This window comes from Pungitius pungitius, chromosome 1 (genome assembly GCF_949316345.1).
Source record: "Pungitius pungitius chromosome 1, fPunPun2.1, whole genome shotgun sequence".
Taxonomy (NCBI): domain Eukaryota; kingdom Metazoa; phylum Chordata; class Actinopteri; order Perciformes; family Gasterosteidae; genus Pungitius; species Pungitius pungitius.
Window position 1 is genome coordinate 15,890,424 of NC_084900.1, and position 23,684 is coordinate 15,914,107.

At 49.9% G+C, this 23,684-nt stretch overlaps 1 protein-coding gene across 3 annotated transcripts in view; it reads right to left on the reverse strand.

The window, feature by feature from the left end:
- Positions 1-6,543: 6,543 nt before the first annotated feature.
- fgd (faciogenital dysplasia) overlaps positions 6,544-23,684 on the reverse strand; it is a 35,627-nt gene continuing 18,486 nt past the window's right edge. For 2 of the 3 annotated variants that reach the window (XM_037478238.2, XM_037478236.2), the window contains exons 2-19: positions 19,173-19,343; positions 17,714-17,915; positions 16,663-17,260; positions 15,665-15,754; positions 13,837-13,973; positions 12,995-13,151; positions 12,748-12,886; positions 12,361-12,419; positions 11,746-11,892; positions 11,552-11,644; positions 11,370-11,449; positions 10,716-10,746; positions 10,426-10,533; positions 10,006-10,059; positions 9,200-9,301; positions 8,952-9,071; positions 8,389-8,529; positions 6,544-7,579 (exon numbers count right to left, since the gene is read on the reverse strand). In XM_037478238.2, the coding sequence (XP_037334135.2) occupies positions 7,322-7,579; positions 8,389-8,529; positions 8,952-9,071; positions 9,200-9,301; positions 10,006-10,059; positions 10,426-10,533; positions 10,716-10,746; positions 11,370-11,449; positions 11,552-11,644; positions 11,746-11,892; positions 12,361-12,419; positions 12,748-12,886; positions 12,995-13,151; positions 13,837-13,973; positions 15,665-15,754; positions 16,663-17,260; positions 17,714-17,915; positions 19,173-19,343 (2,687 nt within the window). In that variant the 3' untranslated portion in view covers positions 6,544-7,321. Of the gene's footprint in view, positions 7,580-8,388; positions 8,530-8,951; positions 9,072-9,199; positions 9,302-10,005; positions 10,060-10,425; positions 10,534-10,715; positions 10,747-11,369; positions 11,450-11,551; positions 11,645-11,745; positions 11,893-12,360; positions 12,420-12,747; positions 12,887-12,994; positions 13,152-13,836; positions 13,974-15,664; positions 15,755-16,662; positions 17,261-17,713; positions 17,916-19,172; positions 19,344-20,708; positions 20,887-23,684 lie in introns of those variants that run through there. The other variant, XM_037478237.2, reaches the window with a different exon arrangement.

Consider the following 23,684-nt stretch of genomic DNA (forward strand, 5'->3'; position numbering starts at 1 on the left):
TTATAAACCGGCAAAACTATTTCCAACTGGAACAACTGGAACAAAGGTTTCCATTCTTCAAATAAAGTGTGATTCTTCCCAGGAAACCATTTCATGTAGCCAGAGTGTCACAAGGTGCTGCAGTAATGAGTCCTAAAAGCCCCAAATGAGTGATTATTTTTTAGTGGGCTTTACCGTGTCTTTAAAAAGTTCCTTGATGACTAGACGTCATGGCGCCAAACGCCGTCTGCCGTTTGAGCCTCGCTGGGCGCTCAAACACAAACAAACGTTGGTGGCTCGTTTACGAAGATCATCTCGCTTGACCAAACGTTTCCCAACGAACAAAAATCCAATGAAAACGACTCCCTTTGGCCTTTCGCCGAGGGAACCGCGTTACGACTCCCAACTCGTCAAAGGCCGTCGCTTGGCCGTCGAACCGCAGGGTCCACGTGACCTTGTAGCGGTTAGTTCTGGACGGCCTGAAGAGTTTTCGCTTCTGACATAGTGCCTTCACTCCGATAAACCTCCGTCTCTGCGTAGGTGTCAGGACGCAGACGGGACCCGAACAGTCGTCCGTGTTGTCCGTGGCGGGCCTGGAAGTTTTCACCCGTTTTGGATGCTACGCTTCCTGCCTCCGGAAATACTGCCCTGCGATAGTGTGTTAAGGTTGAACTGTCTCTGTACTGCTGAGAAATGCATGTTTGAAAACCTTTGTTAAGGGAAGTGCAGACAAGACGACACCCAGGTTATCTGTAACTTCCTCTCTCTCACACACACACACACACACACACACACACACGCACACAGTGATCCATCCATGACATCATTAAATGCTCCCTTCTCGGTTCCCAGTGTCGTGTAATCTCTGAACAAATGACAGACTCGGGGCTCCGTAAAATCTACTCCTCCAAACATTCCCTCGACCAGAGCGAGCAGACGGGAGAGAAGGAGGAGACTTTAGGAGGGAGATGAGCTGATCAAGCGTAGGTTCTTCTCACACAGCCTGGAGGGTGAGGGACAGAACCGCCGTGTCGGGGGTGCGGTCGTTTAGGCAGGTATTTGTACGGTGAGGCGGATTGAGTGCAGCTTGTACTTTAATATCCACGAGGTTATGTAATACAGGAAATAAACACACACAAAAAAACATCTCCATGAAATAATGCCACCAGTTATTCCATCTGACATGCTGATGGGATTTGTGCGGATTAATGACATTGTGGCATTTTACTGTGTGTTGGTTTCTGTGGAAAACTACATGCTGGGATTACTAGACAGTAGTTTTTGTTCAATTCTTCTTGTTCATCTTCACTTCCATTTTTCCCTTTTGTGTGAAACATAAATAGACAGAAGAATGTTATGAAACGAAGGACAATGCTGATGTTTAGCTGCTGTCTGGCATGACGACAGTTTTACATCCGCGCCAACGTTTGCTTGCACCCGACATATCAAGTTACCGCACTCCATCCGGGCAGGAAGATGAACGTTGGCATTAAATATCCTCGCAACACTTCATTCAAGGTCAAATGTCAGATAAGATGGCCTTCACTTAGCCAATAAGAAATTATACTTCGGTCGGTAGCCTCTTTGAAGGTGCTGACAGAGCGCTACCAACGAGGGCTGAAGACAGTAAACAAAGGAAGAGGGTGACTGGAGGGTTAGGAGACAGGAGGCTTTAGGGTTAGGTTAGGAGACAGGAGGCTTTAGGGTTAGGTTAGGAGACAGGAGGCTTTAGGGTGAGGGTTAGGAGACAGGAGGGCTTCCACAGCTTTGCAAATAAGCAACAACACACAGAGAAATGTCGTGGTGTTGTGGCTCCACTGTGAAGTGGATTCTGTTCTTATCTTTATGTCCAACTTGTCAGCTTCCTCCGCTCACAGAACCACACGTACAGGCTTTACATTTGAGGAACTAGTCAGCAAACATCTGTGCACGCAGATAACTTCAACACTTGGGGGTCGAGCTTTCACACAGAGACTGGAGACATTTCTGCGTATCTCAGATAAACAGAATCGTATTCACGTGTGCACATTCTTCTTTGGTTGATGCAACTCGCGGCCAAACGAGTCACACCCGAACGACTCCTGGGGTCCCCGGTGAGAGCTTCACGACATTCCACAATGTTCCACAGGAGCTGATGAGACGTTAGATGATCTGTGTCCTAAGTGATTCGGGGCTGCTGTCTTTTTTACCACATCGTTTGTTCAATGGCCCACGGCCCGCAGTGTTCGGTCACAGATTGTGTTTTCATCGTTAGTGCTCATCTAGGTCTGTTGGATAAATCAATTTAATGCGAGTGCATGCGAGGCCACACACACATTTACAATGAGCAAAGTTTTGAGGAATAACTGAGATATCTGGTTAACTTAGGGAATTAAGCGGGGAATACTCTATTGTCCCATGAAACAATGCTTCTCTCCACTGGGAGAGGGTGCAACTGGAAGAATTTGGGGAGAGCTCGGTAATACAGCCTATATTCACCTAAAAAGACCTCAAATTTGAACTACTTAATTGAACTAATCAGCATACAATGACGCGGACCCTCTCCGGCGGCCGCCAATCTCTTGCAGATTAATCTTTTTCCCGCCTCCACTCGGACTGCGAACAAGACGAAGACGCGAATAATGTTGTCTCTGTTGATGTATTGTTGCTATCCCAGCAATTCATCATAAGCACCATGTAAATATCCATCATGAACCTACAGACATTTCCCTCGGGGGGTCTGATGGATTCGTGTTTGAGGCGAGGAGGGTGTGACGTCCCCAGATCATGCCGAGAACAATAGTTGCGAAACTCAGTTCGGTACTCGCGTCCAACTTCCACAGAGTCTAGTTTGTTTAGTGAGGTGTGAAAAAATACATTGTGCATCAACCGCACCCAGGCAACGAAACCCTGTGTGTGTGTGTGTCTGCGTGCGAGTGTGTGCTCAGAGCCCTAACCGTAAAAAAATGACAGGAAACAGTTGCTGCAACTTCTTCTACAGGAAAAGAGAAGTGCTGCTTTACTGAAGAAAAAAGGAAGAAACGTCTGAGTGTTTTTGAGTGGGTGTTGCTGCAGATGTAATTGCTTGTTTTTACCCAAGGACCAAAGGTCAAGTGGAAACCAAAACGAAAAGGTGAATCGTTGAATGGAAGAATCATTGAGATGAGCTGTGTTACTCGATCCATGCATCGGGTAGCGCAGCAAACGGAAGCTGCATCTGCTGCACGGAGGCCGCTTAAAGGACGTCTCAGTTCCTGATTGTGAGGCTCGGCTCCTTTCAAAGCGGCACGTAGGCGGAGAGGGACGTCGCTGCAGCTTTACCCCGTGAACCTCGTTAGGCCGCCGCAGCCTTCTCGAGGCACTCAGCTTTGTTTTCACGTGCGGCTGCCGGTCGAGAGCGAGGAGCCGGCGGGCGCTCCATGGCGGCATGCGATGGAGGCCGAAAGGTCGTGCGATCCACGGCCTCCGCCAGACGCCTGCAGGAAATGGGGACCGAGTACTGTGCAGTTTTCTGCAGCGTAATGCGGGATCAGTCGTGGACAGACATGGAGGAGGGCACCTGGACGCATGCGGCGCATTCACACAAACGCACACCGAGCGTGTGACCGTCTTTGCAGAAGCGGTAGAGACAAGATTGGAAAAAAGTATTAAAAATGGTCTCAGATGATGCCAGCAATTGTAGCTTAATATTATGTTGTGAAACTGTGGCCGAGGTAAAACATTGTTTCTATCTTGTTAACCATTTTAAGCCTCTAGGATTCACCTGACCCCCCTCCCACCCCCCCAGCCTGGGATCCTCTGCCCGGCGCTACAGCCGCTTTGAGCTCACTGTAGAGAGCTGAGGTTAAAGCATATCCAGACATAAAAAGTCAGGGTTCCCATGGATCATCGTCCCCCAAATATCACGTCAACCCGTTTACGGCGATCTTCAAACGTCACCAAAGCGTTGGACGGTGGCTGGAAAGGACTCATTGAAGCAGAAGGTGAAGGGAAACAGTGGATTTGAAAGGCAGGTTGTAACTCGTGCTTCCTACTTTCCCCTGATAGGTAGGTCAGCTCGGTTGGTGCATTCAGAGATTTGGAAAGTTTCTAGGCCACGCAGATACACACATGCGTGCACAAACAGCTGGTAAGAGGCTTAACGCTCCAGTGGCATATGACAGCTCTCCCATTAAAACCATTCCCGTCAGCTGTCGTGGGACGGGAACACGCCTCACAGAACCACGGCATCCGGAAACCCCCGAACCAACACAATCGGTTGAAACGTTCTGGTTTGGTTCTCTAATACATCTACGCCAACAATCACGACGCAAACAACCCCTTGATGAACGGGGGGCCATTAAGGACGGCCTTGAGGCCTGCCGGTGGAGGTCGTCTCCGCGCGTCCCACTGCAGCCTCGCGCTGAGGCAGGCGCGCGCAGAGGGGTCGAGAGTTGCAAAAGAGAGACGCAGCGGAAGCAGTGAAACCCCCCCCCACGCGAAACAAATCGCGCAGTTGAGAAAAAGAGCCGCTCGGAGTCTGGAGTGGAGGGGACTCGGCCCTGCTCTCGATGCGCGGCGGGTAAAATGAGGCCGTCAGCAGTTTGCTCTTCATCTCACAGCTCGTCCAATTCATCATTCTGACACTGGTAAGAAGTCACGCTCCACGCGGCCCATCAATAGCTGTCCGTTTCCCGTAAATGTTCCTCAATGCGTTTTTATGTCCCTCGAGGACTGCTTAAAAAACAAGCGACAGGGCGACAAAGTAGGGCCAAAAACCCAGGGCGGGAGACGATAAAACGAATTTAACAAACAAGAGGTGTGAAAATGGGCTCAAGGGCGATTAAAACGGCCGCTACACACATACTTCTATACACACACACGTATCTGGGAGCCAAAATCAATCCATCACACAACCCTTTCAGTACAAGGGCTCCTATAATTCTCTTTTGTTTTATTGTATTCTCTCTTGATGGCTGCCTGCATGGATGAAATGTACCCAACCACAGCACACCCTGCACACTGAAGACAAACAGCCACCTGCAGCCGAATGTGTGTGTGTAGCTGATTCATATCTGAATTCTCCGAGCATCCGTTTGCTTTCCGCGAAAACGGATCCCGAGCAGGAGACGCACTTCACAACTGCTCGGCTCGTCCTCCTCTGACATCTGACGCAGGAGAGCGGCCCGTCTCACTGTTGTTCCCGCGGCGACGGGGCCTACGGCGAACCACTCGACCCTACGGTCGCTGTAGACCGATGCTCCGGGGTCCAAGTCGCGCAGCAGTTTGACTCCATGTCCAAACAAACGGCAGCAAGCCAACAAGAAGGTGCAGCGAGCCAAAGCAGCTGAACCGCAGCCGGCGACAGCTGAGCCTGAACAACAATGAACTGTGAGCTGGCAAGGCCTGGAACCACATCCGACATGTTTTTATCATTATTTCAGATGGAAAAATCTCGACACAAATTAGACGGACTGCCACATTTGGTAACAACATTCATGATGTAATGATGATGTAATGTTGCACAGTGTTGCAAATTCAGAATATTCCCCTCTGTAAAGATACGGTTGGAAATGCTGATTCACTTCAACTTTGGTGCAGCTTCACAGAGCTGCATGTGACACGTAGTCCTCTTTGCTGTTTAAGTTAACACAGCTTTATAAACATGTCTTTAAATACCGAAGTGAAGTGAAATTAAAGGAGCGGTGCGTGGAATCTAGTGGCATCTGGGGGTGAAGTTGCACATTGCATCACACTTATTGTGTCCTCCTCTCAAAGAACTACGGTAGCCTTCAGGCCTTCTGCTGCTGCTGTGGAAACCAGGAAGCACAACATGTATGACATGTATAACAACATGTACTCGGTAACGTGCAGCGCTCCATGTGGATTTTACACGGACACTTTACAAGACTCTTTAGGTCATTAAACACCCATGAAAACTCCCCCCCCCCGATTCCTAGAAACTGTTACTTTAAAAGAAATGCCACTGAAAACTAAAACGCTAATCCTAAATGACACGTAACCCATGAGCACAGAAACCCACTTGCGCACATACAGCACGAGCCGCGTGTCCCTTTAATCCTCTTAACATCCCTCCAGCGAATTACGATCAAACATCCTTCATTTTAGACGCGGGTTTCGTGCGGCATCGATGCAACGGCGCTTGTGCAGAGGATGAGCATCGGCCTGTGATGGGTCGTCCCCTCGCTCAGTGCTCAGTGTGTGAGTAGCGCGCGTGTGTGTGTGTGTGTCTGTGTGTGTGTGGAGACAAAGAGAAACGTGTTTGCGTCGGACAGCGTGCGGCGAACGAATCACGACGTCTGTGTTTATTGAGGCTCGACTGCGTGTCCACTGCGCACAGTGCAGGTTTAACACAAATCGGTACATAAGTAGGCATGAGTTTACATGCACGACGAGGTCCACGGACCAGTTCTTTCTTTTGCTTGAAGGCTGGTGGCTGACATGAGCCAGGTACACAGGGAGGGGAGAGATGGGGGGGGGGCAAAGTAGAATAAACAGTTTTACAGTACAGTACTTGGTTTCCATCACATCACCAACATGAGAGAAGCAGGCAGAACGGTTGCTATGCTAACAAAGAGAGAGAAGTGAATGGAAAGGCTTTATTAAGCACATGTACAGGTGGAGGCGCCGAGGGGCAGATGGATCTCCTGAATGAGCGGAGACGTCGGGGATCAGATCTGTGACGGGACGCCATTTTGGCCTTTGTGGATGAGAGAAGTCGGACAAGATGGGACGATGGGTGAGCATCAAGTGGCCAGCCACAAGGGTACACATCTCTTTGCCTTTTTAATTTAAAACATCTTTTTTTTCCTTACATTGCACTATAGTACACATACTGTACAATACCCACGGAAGTGCCACTGAACAGAGTTGGTGGCGCAGGTTTCTTACACTAACGTTCAATACTTAATAAACACGGAAGGGGACTCGCACACAAACACACACACACACGCACGCACATACTTTCACGCAAATGGAAAAACAGACAAATAAGATTTAATGCTTCACAACACAGTCGCATAATGTACAAGGGACTTTTTCTTTTTGACAAATAAAACATTTCTTCCTCTCCGCCGTTTTCAAAACACTGAAATATCCCAAGCACGCGGAGCGGCGCCGGCGGCTCGGTGGCGCGCGTTTTTGACGGGGACAAAGACAGAAGACGCGGCTGTGTGGTCGCGGGGAGGAGATTGGAGTGGCGTGGCGAGGATTGAGTGGTCCTGTCAAAAAGGAGAGGAAAAACAAAACAAAAAAAAACTACCAAAAAAAAAAGTGCCAAGGTAAAGTGAATTCAAGTAATTGTGTGCTCAATAAACACGGGAGAAGGAGGGGGGGCGAGTCCAAAGGGCCTCCTGCATGGACGCTACTGGCTCTTCCTGTTTTCGGTCGCGCTGGTCGGCGCGCCCGCGGGCGCTTCCCCAGCGGCGGCGGCGGCGTTGGAGAGGACCTCCACCCACTTGGCCTGAAGTTCTGCGTCGGGGGCACTTAGGAGCAAAGTCTGCTGGTGGTGACTGAGGCAAAACGCGTGCCTGACCTCCGGCTTCTCGCCCCCCGCCGGCGCCGGCGGCGCGGCGCTGACTTCAAACCCGGCCAGAGGCACCTGCCTCGCGCCCCTGGAGTCCTGCAGTAGAGTAGACAAAAAGAAACCAGGTGATGTGGAGACGTTTGAGTGACAGCGTGTCTCTCTCTAGGGAGGATGTGTCCCACTAGCCGCGTACGACAAATCCCTCCCTCCCCCTCTTTCTTTCTGTATAATCAGGAAATGCTCGTCCAACTGCCGTTAATCCTAATCTTTGGAATGGGTGGGATTGGGATATTAGTCTTGGAAATGAACCCGGGGCAGGCTTTAACGGGCCCACTCCCCCCCGTCTGTTGCATCCACTACGAGTGACGGCGCATTCTGAGCAATCATGTAAACCCACTCGTGGAACGCGTCTCCTTGGCGTGTTACCGGGGGGGCAGATTAACTGCTGTGTGGCACTTTACGTGTGCTTGGTCGGGTCGGTGCACACTGAGGAGGAGCAGCTGCACCTGAGGTCTGAGACAGACAAAATCCCCCCCTGGCCCAAATCTACGGCATTTCATATCATCGATGTACTGCAAAGGATGACAGTTGTGAATAAAATAAATACCGGGTGAATTATAGATTCCCTAAAACTGAACGAAAGGCGGAATGTTTTGTAATAAAGAGTGTGTGTGTGTGTGTGTGTGGCTCAAAGCAGATCCATAAGAGCTTTGTATACACTTGGACTTGTTCCTTCCCTATTAGGCCATGAGAGAGCTCTGGGAGACTCACACAGCTGAAAGAGCTTCTTTAGGTGTGTGTGCGGGCGTTTTTTGCGTGTGATCCGAACCACATTCGTGGATGGGAGACACAAAGACCAGACTGTGCGCATTGGGTGTGTGTGTGTGTGTGTGTTAATCGCTTACCTGCCCGCTGCTCTGCAGGTACAGAACCAGCGGCTCAGCCTTGGTGACAGCCCCCCACATCTTGGACCAGCTCTTCCCTTTCTCCTGCAGCTGAAGATGGCCACAGAGCAGGCAGTTGTCCCCCGTCAGGGACGCCTGTCTCTGGAGAGACAATACGGAAGCACACACAGGAACACCGTCAAGGGTCTTTATATACACAGTAAATCCGGTTTTGAAAAGTGCTGTAAAACAACTGTATTTTATTATTGATTTGAATGAGCTTTGAATCACGTTTCGGGGATTTTAACTTGGTGACCGCGCAGGAATTCCGCTGCCCCCCCCCATTGCGAAACTACAATGTAGGACACAGAGAGATTTGTACGCGGAGGTGTGGTCCCCTTTGTCTAATCCTCGCGTGGCACACAGCGCCCCCATGTGGTGGCTGATCTCACTGCAGCGTCTTTGGAGGCTTCCTCACCGTGACTCGAGTAAGAAAAAAAAAAACAGAATCCGCACGTGCTGCCTGTGCGTTGTTTGTCTGCGATTGTTGTCCTGGTTGTTTTTTTTTGTTGTTGTTGTCTCACCTCAGGCGCAGCTTTCCTTTTCTGTTCGCCGAGAGCCTCCAGACTGGCGCTGGCTTCGAAACACTCGGGGCACACGCGGCTCGTCTTGTCCAGGTTCCTTGAACACTTTGCACAGATGGACTGCAGGAGGACAGAGAGAGAGAAGGCAGTGAGAAGCTGCTTGGTTGTTAGCAGTTAAACTCCCCCCCCCCCCCCCCCCGTTGTGAACAGCACCCGGATTCGTTGTGTTCCCCCCACCCCCCGCTCACCGCTCCGCAGGACTTGCAGTGGTGTTTGCGCTTGGTGAAGTTGAAGCTCTCGTTGCAGCCTTTGCACGTTTGTTTCTCCTTCTCCTTTTTCCTGGAACTCTTCTGGAAAATATGTTTAAAAAAAAAAAGAAAAGAAAAAGAAAAATGTGTCAAGGTCTTCAGTCTGTTCAGTTTCTGCACAACTGGAGGAATGTCTGACGGCCGGTTTTCTCTTTTCTATTAAACGCGACAAAGACGGACTACCCCGCCTCTTAGAGAAAACAAGGTGGGGGTCAGATGGAGGTGTCCCCTGGCTCTTAGACGGTTGTTATAAATGCGCTGTTGGACCGGGTGGGAATGTGGCTCATTTATCAGCCAAGTAGTCTGTTTTTATTAAGAGTAAGGTTCCACAATAAAGGCACTGTTTTGGCCTGTGGACATTGGTCGACCTACGAAGGTGGGAAACAGACGGGTCGGGCTATAAAAACCGCCTGAAGGGGCTGACACGACTAGTTCATTGTACAGTATTCTGATCATTGACATCTAGGACATGTTAATACACGTTCTTTAACTCAGACGAGCAGCTTGCTATCATTAGTTTAATGAAGAAGAGATAAAACCAGAACTGTTCAAAGTCCGCTCTGCAGGGCCTTGGGTTCGCCGCGTGGTTAATGGTTTGCGGTTAGTTTGGTAGTGGCGTGTGCACAACGAAAAATGAGACAATGAAGCGAGTGGGAGAGAGGAGGGGACACGGCACAGACCCAGCTCTCTTCAAGGGTGCGATATTTCTGAAGGCAGATCATCTCGTTTGTAGCGCTGTATATTACCCTTTCATGCAGCCTTTCGCCGTCTGAGTCGATGGACGTGTTGCACCAGGGACCCTGGAGAGAAGCAAAAAAAAACACAAAAAAACTGAGCACCAGCTCCACCACTAGGTGTCAGCCTGGACCTTCTCTCCACCACTAGGTGTCAGTCTGGACCTTCTGATTCAAACCCAAAGTTACGTGGAGCTCCAGTCGGGGCCCCAAAAGTGGGTCAAAGCAGATCCATAAGAGTTTTGTATACACTTGGACTTGTTCCTTCCCTATTAGGTCATGAGACAGCTCTGGCAGAAGAGACTCACAGACGCTACGTGTGCAACGGTCACGGACCAAAAAGAAAGAGCTTCTTTAAGCGTGTGTGTGTCCACAGATGGGAGACACAAAGACGTTGACGAAGGTGTTTGACTATGTGAGAGTGAGATTCACCGGTGACTCGGGGGGGTGTTGGTCGTCTTCCCGGGAGAGGGAGCTGTTGAACGCCTTGTTGAAGGTTTCGCTGTTTTGTTTGTGGCGTTCGATTGTGGCCAGGATGACCTGAGAGTTAGAAAGCAGAGGAGGAAGGGTGGAAAGCGATGGATTATTGATCAGAGGCATAAGCTTTGGACCGCGATTAAAAGATTTACGAACATTCTAATAAAGAAGAACTCCCAAAGGAGCAGTGTGTGTGTGTGTGTATTATTTGCCTACATCTACCCGAGCATGTGTGTGATACTTGCCTGAATCCAATCTTCTTTCTCCTCAGCGGTCCTGTAGAGCAAATAAAAGATCACAAGATTCATTTATTTAAAAAAAAAACACAAATAATTTAGACTACTCAAAAATTCATCTCTAAAAGTGCAAGACATAAATTATTGAATTAATAATTATAATCGAAACAGTCTAGGCTTTTTAGCTGCCGCTAGTTGATATTAGCTAACAGGCTAGCTATTAGTTAGCTAACAGAAGCTAGCTGCTCCCACAGCCAGTTAGCTCCTGTTAGCTAATATCAACTAGCGGCAGCTGAAAAGGCTAGACTGTTTAGATCATGTCTAATGCTACATTACAAGCTACGTATGGTAGCATTAGACATGGTACCATACGTAGCTAACGTTAGCTAACAAGCAAAAAAAAAAACTCACACTCTCACGCTGATTTTCATGAAAAGTAACATTACAAAATCAAATGTGACATTAATTTGACGTTTCGCTGGGATGTTTAAAAAAATATATATTTTAGAAACACCTCTGGAAAAGAGAAATCTGAAATAATTTAAACAATTTATAAATTGACATAAAATGAACTTAAACTATGTTAATTTAAAAACAAAACAACATTTATCAAAATCCATTATAATATTGAGAAGAATAAGAATTGGAGACGCTTCTCATTACCTCGCTTGCAGCTCCAGCGACCGCTGCTTGCCGATGATGGCGAAGGTGTGAGGAAGGTTCTGCTTCACATTTTCCTGCACCTGAGGTCATGAGACAAAGGAAGTCAGATCCACAGCGAGCCAGAATGAACGGAAGCCATGAGGAGAAAAAAGCCCATCCGGCAGGAAGAAGCAGAACTTCACCTCCATTCCAGCGATGTCGATCTTCTCTCGGACGCTGAACTTCTGTCCCATCAGCCGGAGTTTAGGCACGCAGTAGAGCACCATGTTGTTGAACTAAAGTGGAGACCGCCAAGTCAAATTCCTTGTCTGACATATTTTGGTAATAAACGTTTCCCAATAACACGCATTTCTCCAAATTAACGGTCCTCTCTCACCAAGTAGAGGTATCGGTCTTGTGCTGTTCCATTTTTGGCGGACATCTTCTTGATGTGACCTTCTTTGATGAGCTCGTTGGCCGGGTTAACGATGTCCTCCTCTCCTCCGAGCCGCTCGTAAACCTCCAGCAGCTTGTGCATCTTCTCCTGAGGATGCGAGGAGACCGGGGGGGGGACACACACGAGGAGAGACAAAAAATTCCAGAGTAAGAAGGCAAGAAGGCCTTTATTTTTTCTCTTCAGGTGAGACTTACTCACTGATTCATGGGGGGGGGGGAGGTTTCTAGCCAGGCAGGAAGGCAGGTATTATATTTCCTCATTGATTCAACACATTAGTTCGCTCGAGTTGTTTTCTTTTAAAGGACGTCGCGGCCAGACAGAGGAAAGACTGTTAGAAAGTGGGCCGGTCTGCCTGCAAGCTGCGCAGCTTGAGGCAGGAAATGGCAACTTCCTGCTTGTACTAATTCAACTTGTGTTCGCTGCCTCAGACGAACGCGTCGCAGAGTGGACGACCCACAGCGCAGCGCCGGCAACTCTTTGATTGAGCAACATACGAGGCGAGGGGGAGGGGGGGGCAAGAATCAGAAAGAGAGAAGAGAAGCGTTGAAGTCTCACCATTTTCCTGATTGCTGCGTTGGAGTGGTTCGCTGCAGTAGAGATGAGCTCCACGGCCTCTGCAACAAGCATTCACAACGCACGCTGAGACACACGAGCAATATGAAACAGAGAGAGGGTCCACTGTGGCTCCACTCCGTAAAAAAAAAAAAAACACGCCGCCGCGTGCGTTACGTTGGCTTCCTGCCAGCAGTGAGCACCCGCGTCGGCCATCTTAACCGTGGCCTACATAAACAGAAGAGACACGCGGATGGAATGTGGTGGCGGTGAGACGGTGTTGGGGAACCGGGCAAATCTCTTTGCCCTGATCTCTAACAGTACCGTGACATCCACGGGCACATGTGCACACGTCAGTGTTTAGAAACAGTTGCAGGGGAAACATCTCACTCTCTGCGTCTTTCCGGTCCAGAGCGTCGTCGGGCAGCTTCTTCAGGTAGTCCTTGAGCAACAGCTCGTAGCGAGGGATCCTTTGGACCGGCTCCAACATGTGGTGCTGCAAGGTCAGGTTCCCGCACACGTCCTGTTTCTGTTCGAAACACCAAACAAAAACATTTTACCACTGGTAAAAAGAGAAAGCTGATGAATAAAATATGACTTAGTTATGATGATAGTTAGTTAAAGTGCGAGCCCGTGCCTGTATGTTCTGGACGACGCTCTTGAACTGAGAGGACCGCTGTGTCCACGTGTTGACCAAGTCCATGGCCCGGTCAAAGTTCTTCACGTATTCCCCGTACATCTTCATGAAGGGAGCCAGCTTCTGCAGGATGTCTCCGATGCGAGGGTTGGAGTCCCTGCAGCGGTCAAACGGATTGAAGAGAGTCTTACAATAGGTGCTGATTTCTGTCAAAACTCCACAAGTTGCATGTTTTTAACACAGTTCTATTGGGAAAAATAATCTTGTTTTGACATGCACAGTGTATGTTCAACGAGTTGTCAGGCAGCTTTCATTTTCACATGTATTAATCCAATGCATTTCTATCTATACAATATGTCATTCCCGTCGTGTCTGGCCCTTTTTGGAATGATCAGTTACGCCTCACCTTTCCCGACAGCCGAGTTTTATGGAAGGAAACTGAACACGTTGCAGCTCAAAAGGTGAAACTGAGGTTAAAGGTTGGCTTTATCTGATTCACATCATTCCTCCTGACTTGACATGATTCACAAACAAAGAATAAACTTATGGAAACCGATGGAAATCTTCTCACCATAGAGATAAGATTCAATGATGAAACAAACAACAGCTCATTAACTAAAAAAGAGCTTATCTCAAGCGCATAACAACTTAATCCTTCGCGAGGTTCACTGTAGGTTCACTGGGGCTGTTTGCACGCCATCCCTTTACACAGCGCCCCCTAGAGGAGTCACTGTCACCCGAGGAGGGACACAATACACAAAATAACTCAGATCTGCAAACTCCGACACGGGACGAAGGGACAGAGAGAGCCGAAGCGTCTCCGGGAGGGATTCCTTCCTCACCATTCCCCAGTGATGCGCGTCTTGAGCTCGGGCAGCAGGAACTTGTCGTGGAAGCAGTAGATGGAGGAGATGTTGGAGAAGATGCCCGTGATCACGTCCTGAGGGATTCCAGTCTCTGTGAGCTTAGTGCAAAATACCTGCGGAGGAGAAACAGCGTTGTGTACAAACACTTTCGTGCAGCAGGCATGTAAACACAGACGGAGGAGTTTCCATGTTGTTGGTCCACGTAAACCGGTTTATTTCCTTACGTTTGCCCAGATAAGGAAATGGTAAAATGTATATACAAGAGGTGGACTAAAACGTAACTGTGCCATTTGCAAGTTTCACATTTCACAGCAAAAAAAAACGTATTGAAAATAATTGGAGTAAAACCACCAATAAACACATTAGTGCAGCATCCAACGGTTATTTAATTGATTTCAGGTGGTCGGTCTAAATGTCATAAAACTGTTTACATTTAGAACAACTGTCACAGGAAACACAAATAAACCGGATAGAATAGACGGGTTTGGAGTTTGAGATTACAAATAATAATTCTTCATCTCCTCTCGGAGGGCTAGAAATGTTTTGGTTCTGCTTTGCAGGGAGAAGCTAAAGGGAAGAACCAGAAGCTTAAAAACAGGCCTAATATGGGCTCTCCCTTTGGTACCCGATGATGTCACAGTGACGTCATGGGATCTCAGCTTGCAGACCAACTGGAGACTCAAGCGCTTTTTGACTTCGACTTTGCTTTGCATTTTTTTCATGTCATTTTGCAACCTATTTGACGTATTTTAACTTCTCTTCAAAACTATTTTATTTTTTAACTTTGACTTTATCAAAACATTTGTTGACCTGTATGACCTAATATTCTCTGACCTATTTTTGACTCAGATGTGAATCACCTTTGCATTACGGCCCAAAGCAAAAAAACTAAGTAGAGAATATCTCATCCTCTGTTGAATCTTTGTGTAGTTTTCGTGAAACCAAATCAGAATTGCCATTAATTTCCAAATGATTGAATCAAATCCAAGTTCCAATGTCAGCAGGAAATAAAAAATAAAATCACCCAGCGGCACGGTAGCAATGTTCAGGCTCAGTTTTGAAATGGAAACCCAGTGGCCTGAGATAAGATCTGCCCCCACTGCCCCGATCACCTCCTGCTCTAAAGGCCCGACACCACTTGTCATGTCGCGCCAAAAGTGCAGACACAAAAACAGGAAGCGAAGTGCGAGGCTCCTCTCGCCCCGCTAGTAAAACACCCCACAACCGCTCTGTGACGCGCGTCGCATCGCCAGACAAGCCGAGCAAAGAGGAAGAGGCCTCCACCATCCCGCCAGTAACTTCTCCACCCAAGGGGGGGCGGAAAATGAATGTGCATTAACAAAAAAAAGAAAAAGGGAGATGATGGACTAGGCCGTTCAGGTAATGAAGCAGTCGGTTAGGGGAACGGCGTGCAGCACTGCATGGGACCAGGAATAAATACCAATAATGCTTTGTGGTCAATGATAGTAAACTGCATATTTTTGGGTTATCGACTGTTAATTCAAATTCAACACTGAATTCATTCAGTGTCTAAGAAGGAAGTGCATCCTACAACTCTCCTATGATGATGTGCTTTGTTTATCGTCCCGTTTCCATCTGTTCGTGGTGAAAGAGGACAGTGGGCACGCTGTATTTACACACACTGCACGTGTGTTAAGAATCAAACACACAGCAGGTTCCTCACACGATGGAGCTTCCACTGCTCGGAGTAATCCAGAGAAAAGGGGAGGGGGGGGGCTTTTAATCCCGCTCAGCCCCGATCTGCACCCCTAAAACGCGGGCAGATTGAAATGCGAAACGTTACCTGGTCGAGGAGGTTGAGCCGCTTGACGTAGGCCTCTTCGGTGTGGAGGAGCTCTTTGGCGATGTTCAGCAGGTTCTGAGTCTCTGAGCACTGCAGGGAGGAGACACACAACGAGGAGCGGGACATCACCACCGCGCCTTCAAGGACCGTCGGGGAGACACAAAACCTTCTCTGGGAGCGACGCTGGTGTCCTCCAAAGCAAAGAGGAGCCATCGGGAGTCTCGTCCTTTAATGCGAGGAGCTGCGACTTGACGGTGTCAAAATGTACGAATAAACGTGAAACGCACACATCAGGGTCACAGGAAAAAAACAAACACATCAAGCCCGCTGCGGCGGCGTTGGCCACGCAACCGCCGTCGACCACGTAGAGAGGCGCGCGCTGGCACAGCCGGGCACAACCCCCCCCCCCCCCCAGCAGATCGTGCACTGTCATGCAAGGGAAACTGCGTTAATCTGCCTTGAACACATGTCAACCGGCGCGACGTGACGGCTGTAGAGACACAAACAACTTCCCGTGTGTGTGTGGGGGTGGGTGGATGTGTGCGTGTGTATGTATGTGTGGGTGTGTGTGTGTGGGGGTGGGTGGATGTGTGGGTGCGTGCTCGGGGTGTTTCACAAGCATCAGCAGTTCTGAGAATGTCCTTGTTTTAACGTCGCGTGAATCTGCCCCTTTCGGTTTTCTGCTGTTTAACTTTTCTTTTTGCTTTGTTTCGTTCCGCCATCACCTCCAGAACCAGAATCTTCTCTTAACAGAGTGAACCCTGATGCTTCCACAACACATTGACAGCGCCTCTAGGCCACAAGGAGCGCTGCGTGCGCGGCTTCGACGCACCAGTGTTGTTTACGATCAACAGATCGAGCCGAAGGACGAGAGAAAAGACACGCGGAGACATCTCTGTGTGGACTCTCTTGTCTCCCGCTTTTGGGCAAAGATTTCATCTTGTTAAGCAGCTGCTTTCAGATGCGCGTCAACGACTCGATGACGGCGAGCCACTCACCCTGTGCGCCTCCGAGTGTGCGTCCGCCAGGTCCCCGGCCTGCGCGTCCGGCAGCGACTGGACGTCTCCGCCGCTGCCCTCGTCCAGGTCGCTGTCCTCGTCCTGCGTCGAGTCCCGCTTGTTGCCCAGGGCGACGCAGCAGGACACGCTCTCCGTCTCCGTGACGCTGTCGTAATGGTCCTCCTCGTCGATGGCGTCCTCGTTGGGGAACACCTCCCCCTCGGCGGCGCAGGACGGGCTGTCGATGCCGCTGTCCCGGTTGGGGATCTTGCCGTTCTGCTCCGAGGAGTCCGGGTTGTCCAGGAGCCCGTGGGAGGAGCCTTCGGCCCGCTCCGCGCCGCCGGAGTGTCGCGCGACGCCGCAGTCGTCCAGCGGGGCGTCCTCCGAGCCGTCGGCGTGCGCGGAGGCCGGGCGGGAGAGCTCGGGCGCCTCGTGAGTCCGCTCGGAGGCGCCAAGTGCAAGTTTGTCCCCGGGGGAGGGGCCTCCCGCGACCTTGGCCGCGGGGTCCTGGCCGCCGGGGGAAGTGGCGTCCGACGCAGTTTCCATTCTCAGACACAAGTGCAGCTGGGACCGTGGGAGCACTCCCAGGATGGGAACCCTGAAACCAAAAAATAATAATCATAATAATAATCATACTTAACAAAGATGCTTTACAGTTTAAATAAAAGATACAAAGAGAGACAGAGGGGGGGGGGGGGGGGGGTGCAAAAGGCCCCGTCGCTCCAGGTCCGAAGCCTGGTCCTGACGGTTTTCAGGGTGTTAGCCTCGGCGACCTGAGGGTTGGGGCGTGGAGGGGGGGGGGGGGGGGGGGGAACGAGGTCTGAGAGGTAGGGAGGGGCCGGGGTTTGTGAGGTGATGAGTAATATTTTGCAGTCTATCCTGTATTTGACCAGCAGACGGTGCGGGTTGCAGAGGACCGGGGGGGGACGTGCTCAGCGGGGCTCTGAACATACAGCAATGACAGATTCAAGCAGGAAACACAAAGCTTCTCTGTGCACGTTGACACACACACACACACACACACACACACACACACACACGAAGGCCTTACCTCGAGTTCTCGAACCTCTCGATGAGCAGCCCCACCTTCTGGGCCTCTTTCTGCGGCTGTGCTCCCGGGCCGGGGGGGGTGAGTCCGGGCTTCGGTTTGGGCGGAGGAGGGGGAGCCGGCAGCGGCCTGGAGGGCGGCGGGGGGATCCTCTTGGGCTTCTTGTCTTGCCCGAGGGCGAGCAGGTGCGACGGTTTAGGGGGCACTACGGACGCCGGAGGAGAAGCATTAAAGCCGCAGACTTTCAAAGCCACAATTCAGGTAACGCCGAGGAATCCGAATGACAGAACCTCCATGGCCGGACGCATGTGCCGTCTCCTCGTAGAAAACGATAGATAAACGAAAAAGGACTCGACGAAAACCATCAAAAGAGGGAGGAAAAAAAACACTGCAATTAAAGAAATAGTAGCAGAGCGAGACCAACACTGAGCTACGGCTGTCTGCCAACTTCCTTATTTCAGAACAGGATGCTGAGAGGTGCGTGTGCGTAAGTCATCGCGGTTGAAAAAAAAGGAAAAAAAAAGGGGGTAAAAAAAGAGCCAGCACAGCAGACAGAGGAATGTCAACGTTGTCTTTCAAATGCAACACTGCGCTCACGCATGGCTGCATGCGACGGCCACCGCACACATTTGTTTATTCGGAAGTGTGTGGGACGTGAAATGTGACGACGGGTTGCCGTTAATAATTTGCCACTTCCTGTGTGTTTGTGTCTCAGACAGGAAAAGAGAGGTTGAGAATGAAGGGCCTGATGCATCCAAGTCACATACAAGTAACGTGCTTTAACATGATCTGACCCAAAGAGCCGTAGCGAAAACATTTAAAAAAAGAGGATATATACACTAATATTTTTTCCTTCTCTGCTACTGGTAACTCATCGGGAATTTAGTGGATGCAGAAGTAGAACCATCACTGCGACTACACATCACAGAAAAAAAGAGGAAACATGCGTACCGTTGTAAATTGTATATTGTTGCGGTTTTAGGAACAAAAATAGCTCATTTCGGATTCAGCCGTGAACATTTTTCAATGGAGAAAACCAATAATCAGAAATCTGATTTCATGCAACTGTATGTGGAGACGCTAATCATCACAAATCCTATTATTTCTGAACTAATCATTTAGACACCATTTAGACACCGGCGACTTGGTCACAAGACATCTTCAAAATCAACTGCTTTTTGTATTCGGCAACACATTGGTGAAAATTGAAACTTCAGTACATGATGCTGATTATATAAACACTTTGAATCGTCTGGACTGTGATGCACGACGCATGTTGTCTATATTTAGCATTCTTAAAAGGCTGCCTGAGCGTCGGGGACCAGCAGCTCGTTCGGAGGTGACCTACTGAGCGCAGTGAGTGACAGAGTGAGGTCACACGGAGCAGAATAAACAAGGTTTCATCTCGCCTTTCAATCACAATGACAACGTCAGGCATGAAGTGAGGTCACGCGAGGTTCACCTTGAGGTTTCTGTGCGGTTGGCGGTCTGGGCGAGGCGGAGGGCTGGGGCCGGGGCTTGACGGCGGGCCTGTCGTGACATTGTCTGGGAGTCTGACCTTTCTTCGCCAGCCGCGGAGAACACAGGAAGTCCACCGATCCGCACTGGTACTGCAGGGAGGAGGCGGGGAGGTCTGCAGGGAGGGAACGAGAGAACCTCAGTAACCGATCACAGCACAGTGACATTTTGTCCGCGGCCTGGCGCCGACCCTCGGCGAGCGACCTTGGGCCCGGGTGTGGTTTCAGGGCCTCGCCCTCGGACACGGAGAGCAGAGAATCTCTGCAGCATCGATCGGGCCTGCGAGCCCATATTGGTTTCTCTCCGACAGGCCCGTATCTGACTGAATCTAATCTGAATCACACACACACACACACACACTCTAAAAGAACTAAATTTGAAAGGCATTGATTTCAAGTCACAGCACCAAAACCATGGCCACTTAGGTGAAGGCAACTTGGACATATCTTTTAAGAACAGACGGAAAACATCTATCGTCGAAAAAAAAAGGAGGTCTATTTTTAGATTATTACACCGGTGCATTTGGAGTTTAAACTAAAAATAAACTACGGTGACAATGTTGTCTGGATACGAGGGGGCGTGTCTTCTGGTTCAATGACGAGTTCCTGCACAACAATGGAGGTGCTTTATACACGAGGTATAATCCAAACAAGGCTTCAGCTGCTCTGTTCTCTTTTCCTGCTTTAAGAAGTTGAACAAGAACAATCTAAGGTCATCTAATGCGGTGCCACAGAAGGTTTTTTGCTGCGTCGCCAGCTCAAGCTGCACCTTTCAAAAACCAGAGAGGTCATGTGATATTAAATAACGCACACACCTGCAGAAAAACATCCAGTCAAGGGGAAAGAAACCCAGCCTTCCTGGGTGTGTCCATGTGGGACCTTCTTTTTATGTGTCCGTCCATCACAAACGTCCCACAGAAGATTATGTTAATACGTATGCAAACTACAGACGCACTAGTGCGTCCCCGTGGGGCCTCGTGGATTCGTTCGAGTCACCCCGACCGGATTACAGCCCCCACCATTGCACAGAGCCCCCACTAGAGCCCCGGCGCATCTGATTTGCGGGTCTAACAGCCGTGGAAGAGGAGCCTGGCCCTGTTAGGTCTCCTCCTCGACGCCTACACCTCTGCAGCGCATTGGAAATAAAAAGACCACAACATGTGAAATGGTGTTTTCCTCGAAGGATGATCACAGATCCCACTCTGAGTGGGGCTTATCGTCCCCCGTCTGGCTGTCCGTGAGCCCCTATTGTCCCGCTATGCCTCTAAATCAGAGTGGACCCGAGGGTTTGGGCGGAGGAGGCGTTCGGCCTGTGATCGAGTGCGCGATTGGGCAGTAAAAAGCGGAAAAGAAACGAGGAACTCCGTGGGTCGCTCCTGGGAAGAACAAACAGCCCCCCCCCCCCCCCCCCCCCCCGGAAACAAAAGAGACGGGAGACATGGGGGCTGGCGCCAATGGGAACGCGGCGTAGCCGTGGTTACCTGAGAGCAAAGCCTTTGCCCCCATATGAAGCCGCTTAACAACAAACAGGATCCCGCCGACGCAGCAGAGAGACGAGCTGACACTTTTTCTTCATTAAAAATCTCACAAACCCATAAGGGGGGATGGGGGGGGAGGTAGGAAATACACAACCAGTAGATTAGAAATGTCTAAACCGTCTACAACAACGCAGTGTGTTCAGAGTTCGTTACCTCGCCTCCGGACGCTTAGCTTCACACATCCAAAGTCCAACGGAAAAAAATCCCCACGCACGACCCGGTCGATGCCACAACAAACCCTGCCCCCCCCCCGCAGAGCCCCGCTGCGCGCATGTGCAGCAGGGACCAGACAGAAGTACCTCTTTAAGGTGTGTGTGCGCTCAAAGCTGGGTGACACACACACACACACATTCAGATATCCATTTCCCGTTTCGTTTGAGAAGCTGCACCTGTCCGTTCACCTGCCAAACCAGATCCAAGTCCCTCCCCCCCCCGGAGGTGAGTCACCGCGGGGCCCGTTGAGCCCCCCCCAGCGCGATCAAACCGATAAGGGGGGGGGGGGGGGCTTTTGCTCCTAAACACGACCCGAAGCTTTAAGAGCCGACCACCTACTTGATTTGGACTTTGAGGGATGAGAGTAAAGTTGAGATGGTTTCATTTTGGAGATGAGCTCATTGGTCTCCTCCGGCTGCACTGAGCAACGGTTTTGAACAACCAGACCACAATCACACACTGGAGGGCATTGTAACCGCCGCGCCCCGGGGTTACCGTGGCTACCTTTCCCCGCGGTAACTATTCCTGGCGCTATTAGTCACCCTGCATCTCTTGAATCAGGAAACCGTGGTAACAGGCAACCCGTCCTCGTGACCCGTTCCCTCCGCGGCTGAGATGCAGATAAAAGGAGGAACCTGAAAGACGGCGTCCTGGTGCATTCCTCAACAGCAAAAGTGCTTTGTGTGCCGTACGGGTGCAAATACCCAGGTAACTTCAGGTGTTTGAAGGACACATTTTAGTCACTTCTCTTCTCAGAAATGAGGACTGATAGAGTGTAATAGAGTGATTAAAAAAAACCTGGTTACCATCCAGCAGGGACTGATGTTTACATCTAACCTGGTGGGGAGGGGGTGCTGTCATCACCACAACAACATTACAACCCAACAGAAAAACTATTGTTTAAAAGCTACCATTTTAAAAATTTAAATTTTGTGTGATCCTGTAACTATTCAAACAGAAACATATCTGCTTTGGTCGGATAGAAGGTTACATGTGGGAGGGATCATCATTTTCCCCGATAACAAAAGGATTTCCAGGACTTTTGACCTTTTGTCACATTTTCCATGTTATTCCATGACTGGAGAATTGGTCAACTGTTGTGTTTTGTGCTCTTTGCAGCCAGCGTCTCCCCCCCCCCCGTCGTGCTGGTGCCAACACGTGCCCCCGACAGACGGACACTCACGTCCCACCGCAGGATCAACAATTAACAGTTAAACTAACCTCAATGGGCACCTTCAGAGCGGAGAGAGTAATATTGTGCGTGTTACTCGTCTTGCAAGTCGGAGGTCAGATCGGAAGGTCTTTCACACCCAGCCGGTCTTACAGCAGGTTCCTCAGTTGATAATATTTCGGTCTCAGTGACAGAAAAAAGTTCTTCCCTTTTGGATCGGCAACTAATTACACAATCTTTGTAATCAAAGTTTGATATGATTGGTTGTTTGCATTCCATGGCAGCCGCTCTGACAAAACATCAAGCTCGTCTTCTTCCCCCTTCATTTTCTATAAAAGCCCGAGAGACGCCGAGACTCAAGCGGCTGCGAGGAACGAGCCGGCAGGCTGTCAGTCACCGTCGGCCCGGAGGCGACCCCCTCGGAGTCATTTATTACCCATCATCCCTCGGGAACGGTCCTCGCGCCCCGCTGCTGTCTGGGAAGACGGATCACTCAGACTCAGCAGAGTCTCCACACGATCAGGCCGCCAGTCAATCAGGCCTCCGACCCGACAACCCAACCCCCCCTACGGCTGACTGAGGCCCTGCCGACATCCCTCCCTCCAAGGCCCGGTTCCCCCACCGAGACCACGCTGGATCCCAGTGACACCCTCTTTGCTCCCACGTATGCATCCCTCAGCCTCCCGGCCTGCACTACACCTGCTCAATAAACCGCATCGATCCGCTCTCTCTAGAGAAGGCGGATCAATGCGAGTCACTCTTTCAGGGTGACAGACTCCGCTCCGTCTCAAATGGCTCTTCGATTCGTGGACGCCGCGGAGCAGCGAACGGGAGCGGTTCCTTAACTTTAAGTTAAGCCGACGAGATGAAGGGCGCGGCAACGTTTGGTGAGACGACACACCACGTGGATGACGTTCCACGTCCTTGCTCTGCTTCCCCAGTCCTCACCCCATTGGTTAAAAACATTGAGCCAGAATATCCACAGAGAAAGAACAAATATCTTTTAGATTTTTAGATTTTCTATTCACCTAATAGGTAATATTCTCTTAAAGAGTTGTTCCCGGAGTAGCACAAGTACACCTTTGAGCCACAAGAGGGAGTCTGAACATTCATGCGGTTCCGATAACAGTAACGCTACAAAAAAAAGAAGAAAATGCAAAGGGTTGCAAAAAAAAAACCAAGTGTTTATATCCTTGGTTGCATGAACCCGCCCCATGATTTATAGACGAGGCCTCTCATGAATTGGGTTGCGGTGATTTGTCATAATAAAAAATAAAATAAAAAAAAAACTGGGTCCCCAGGAAAAAAAAAGGGGGACATTTTTCTTCCCGCAAAACAAGCCGCAACACTGTTTGAACAAACTCACCCTTTCAAGCCTACAGGAGGGGGGGGGGGTTGACACAGAAAAAAAAGAGAGTTTGGGTGGAGGATCACTTTAAGAGGATCATTCTGAACGCTGGGGCCGGGTGGAGAATCACTGGTGTCGGTACAACAGCTGCTCGAGGATCTACAGTGGAGCAGATCCTCCATCTTTG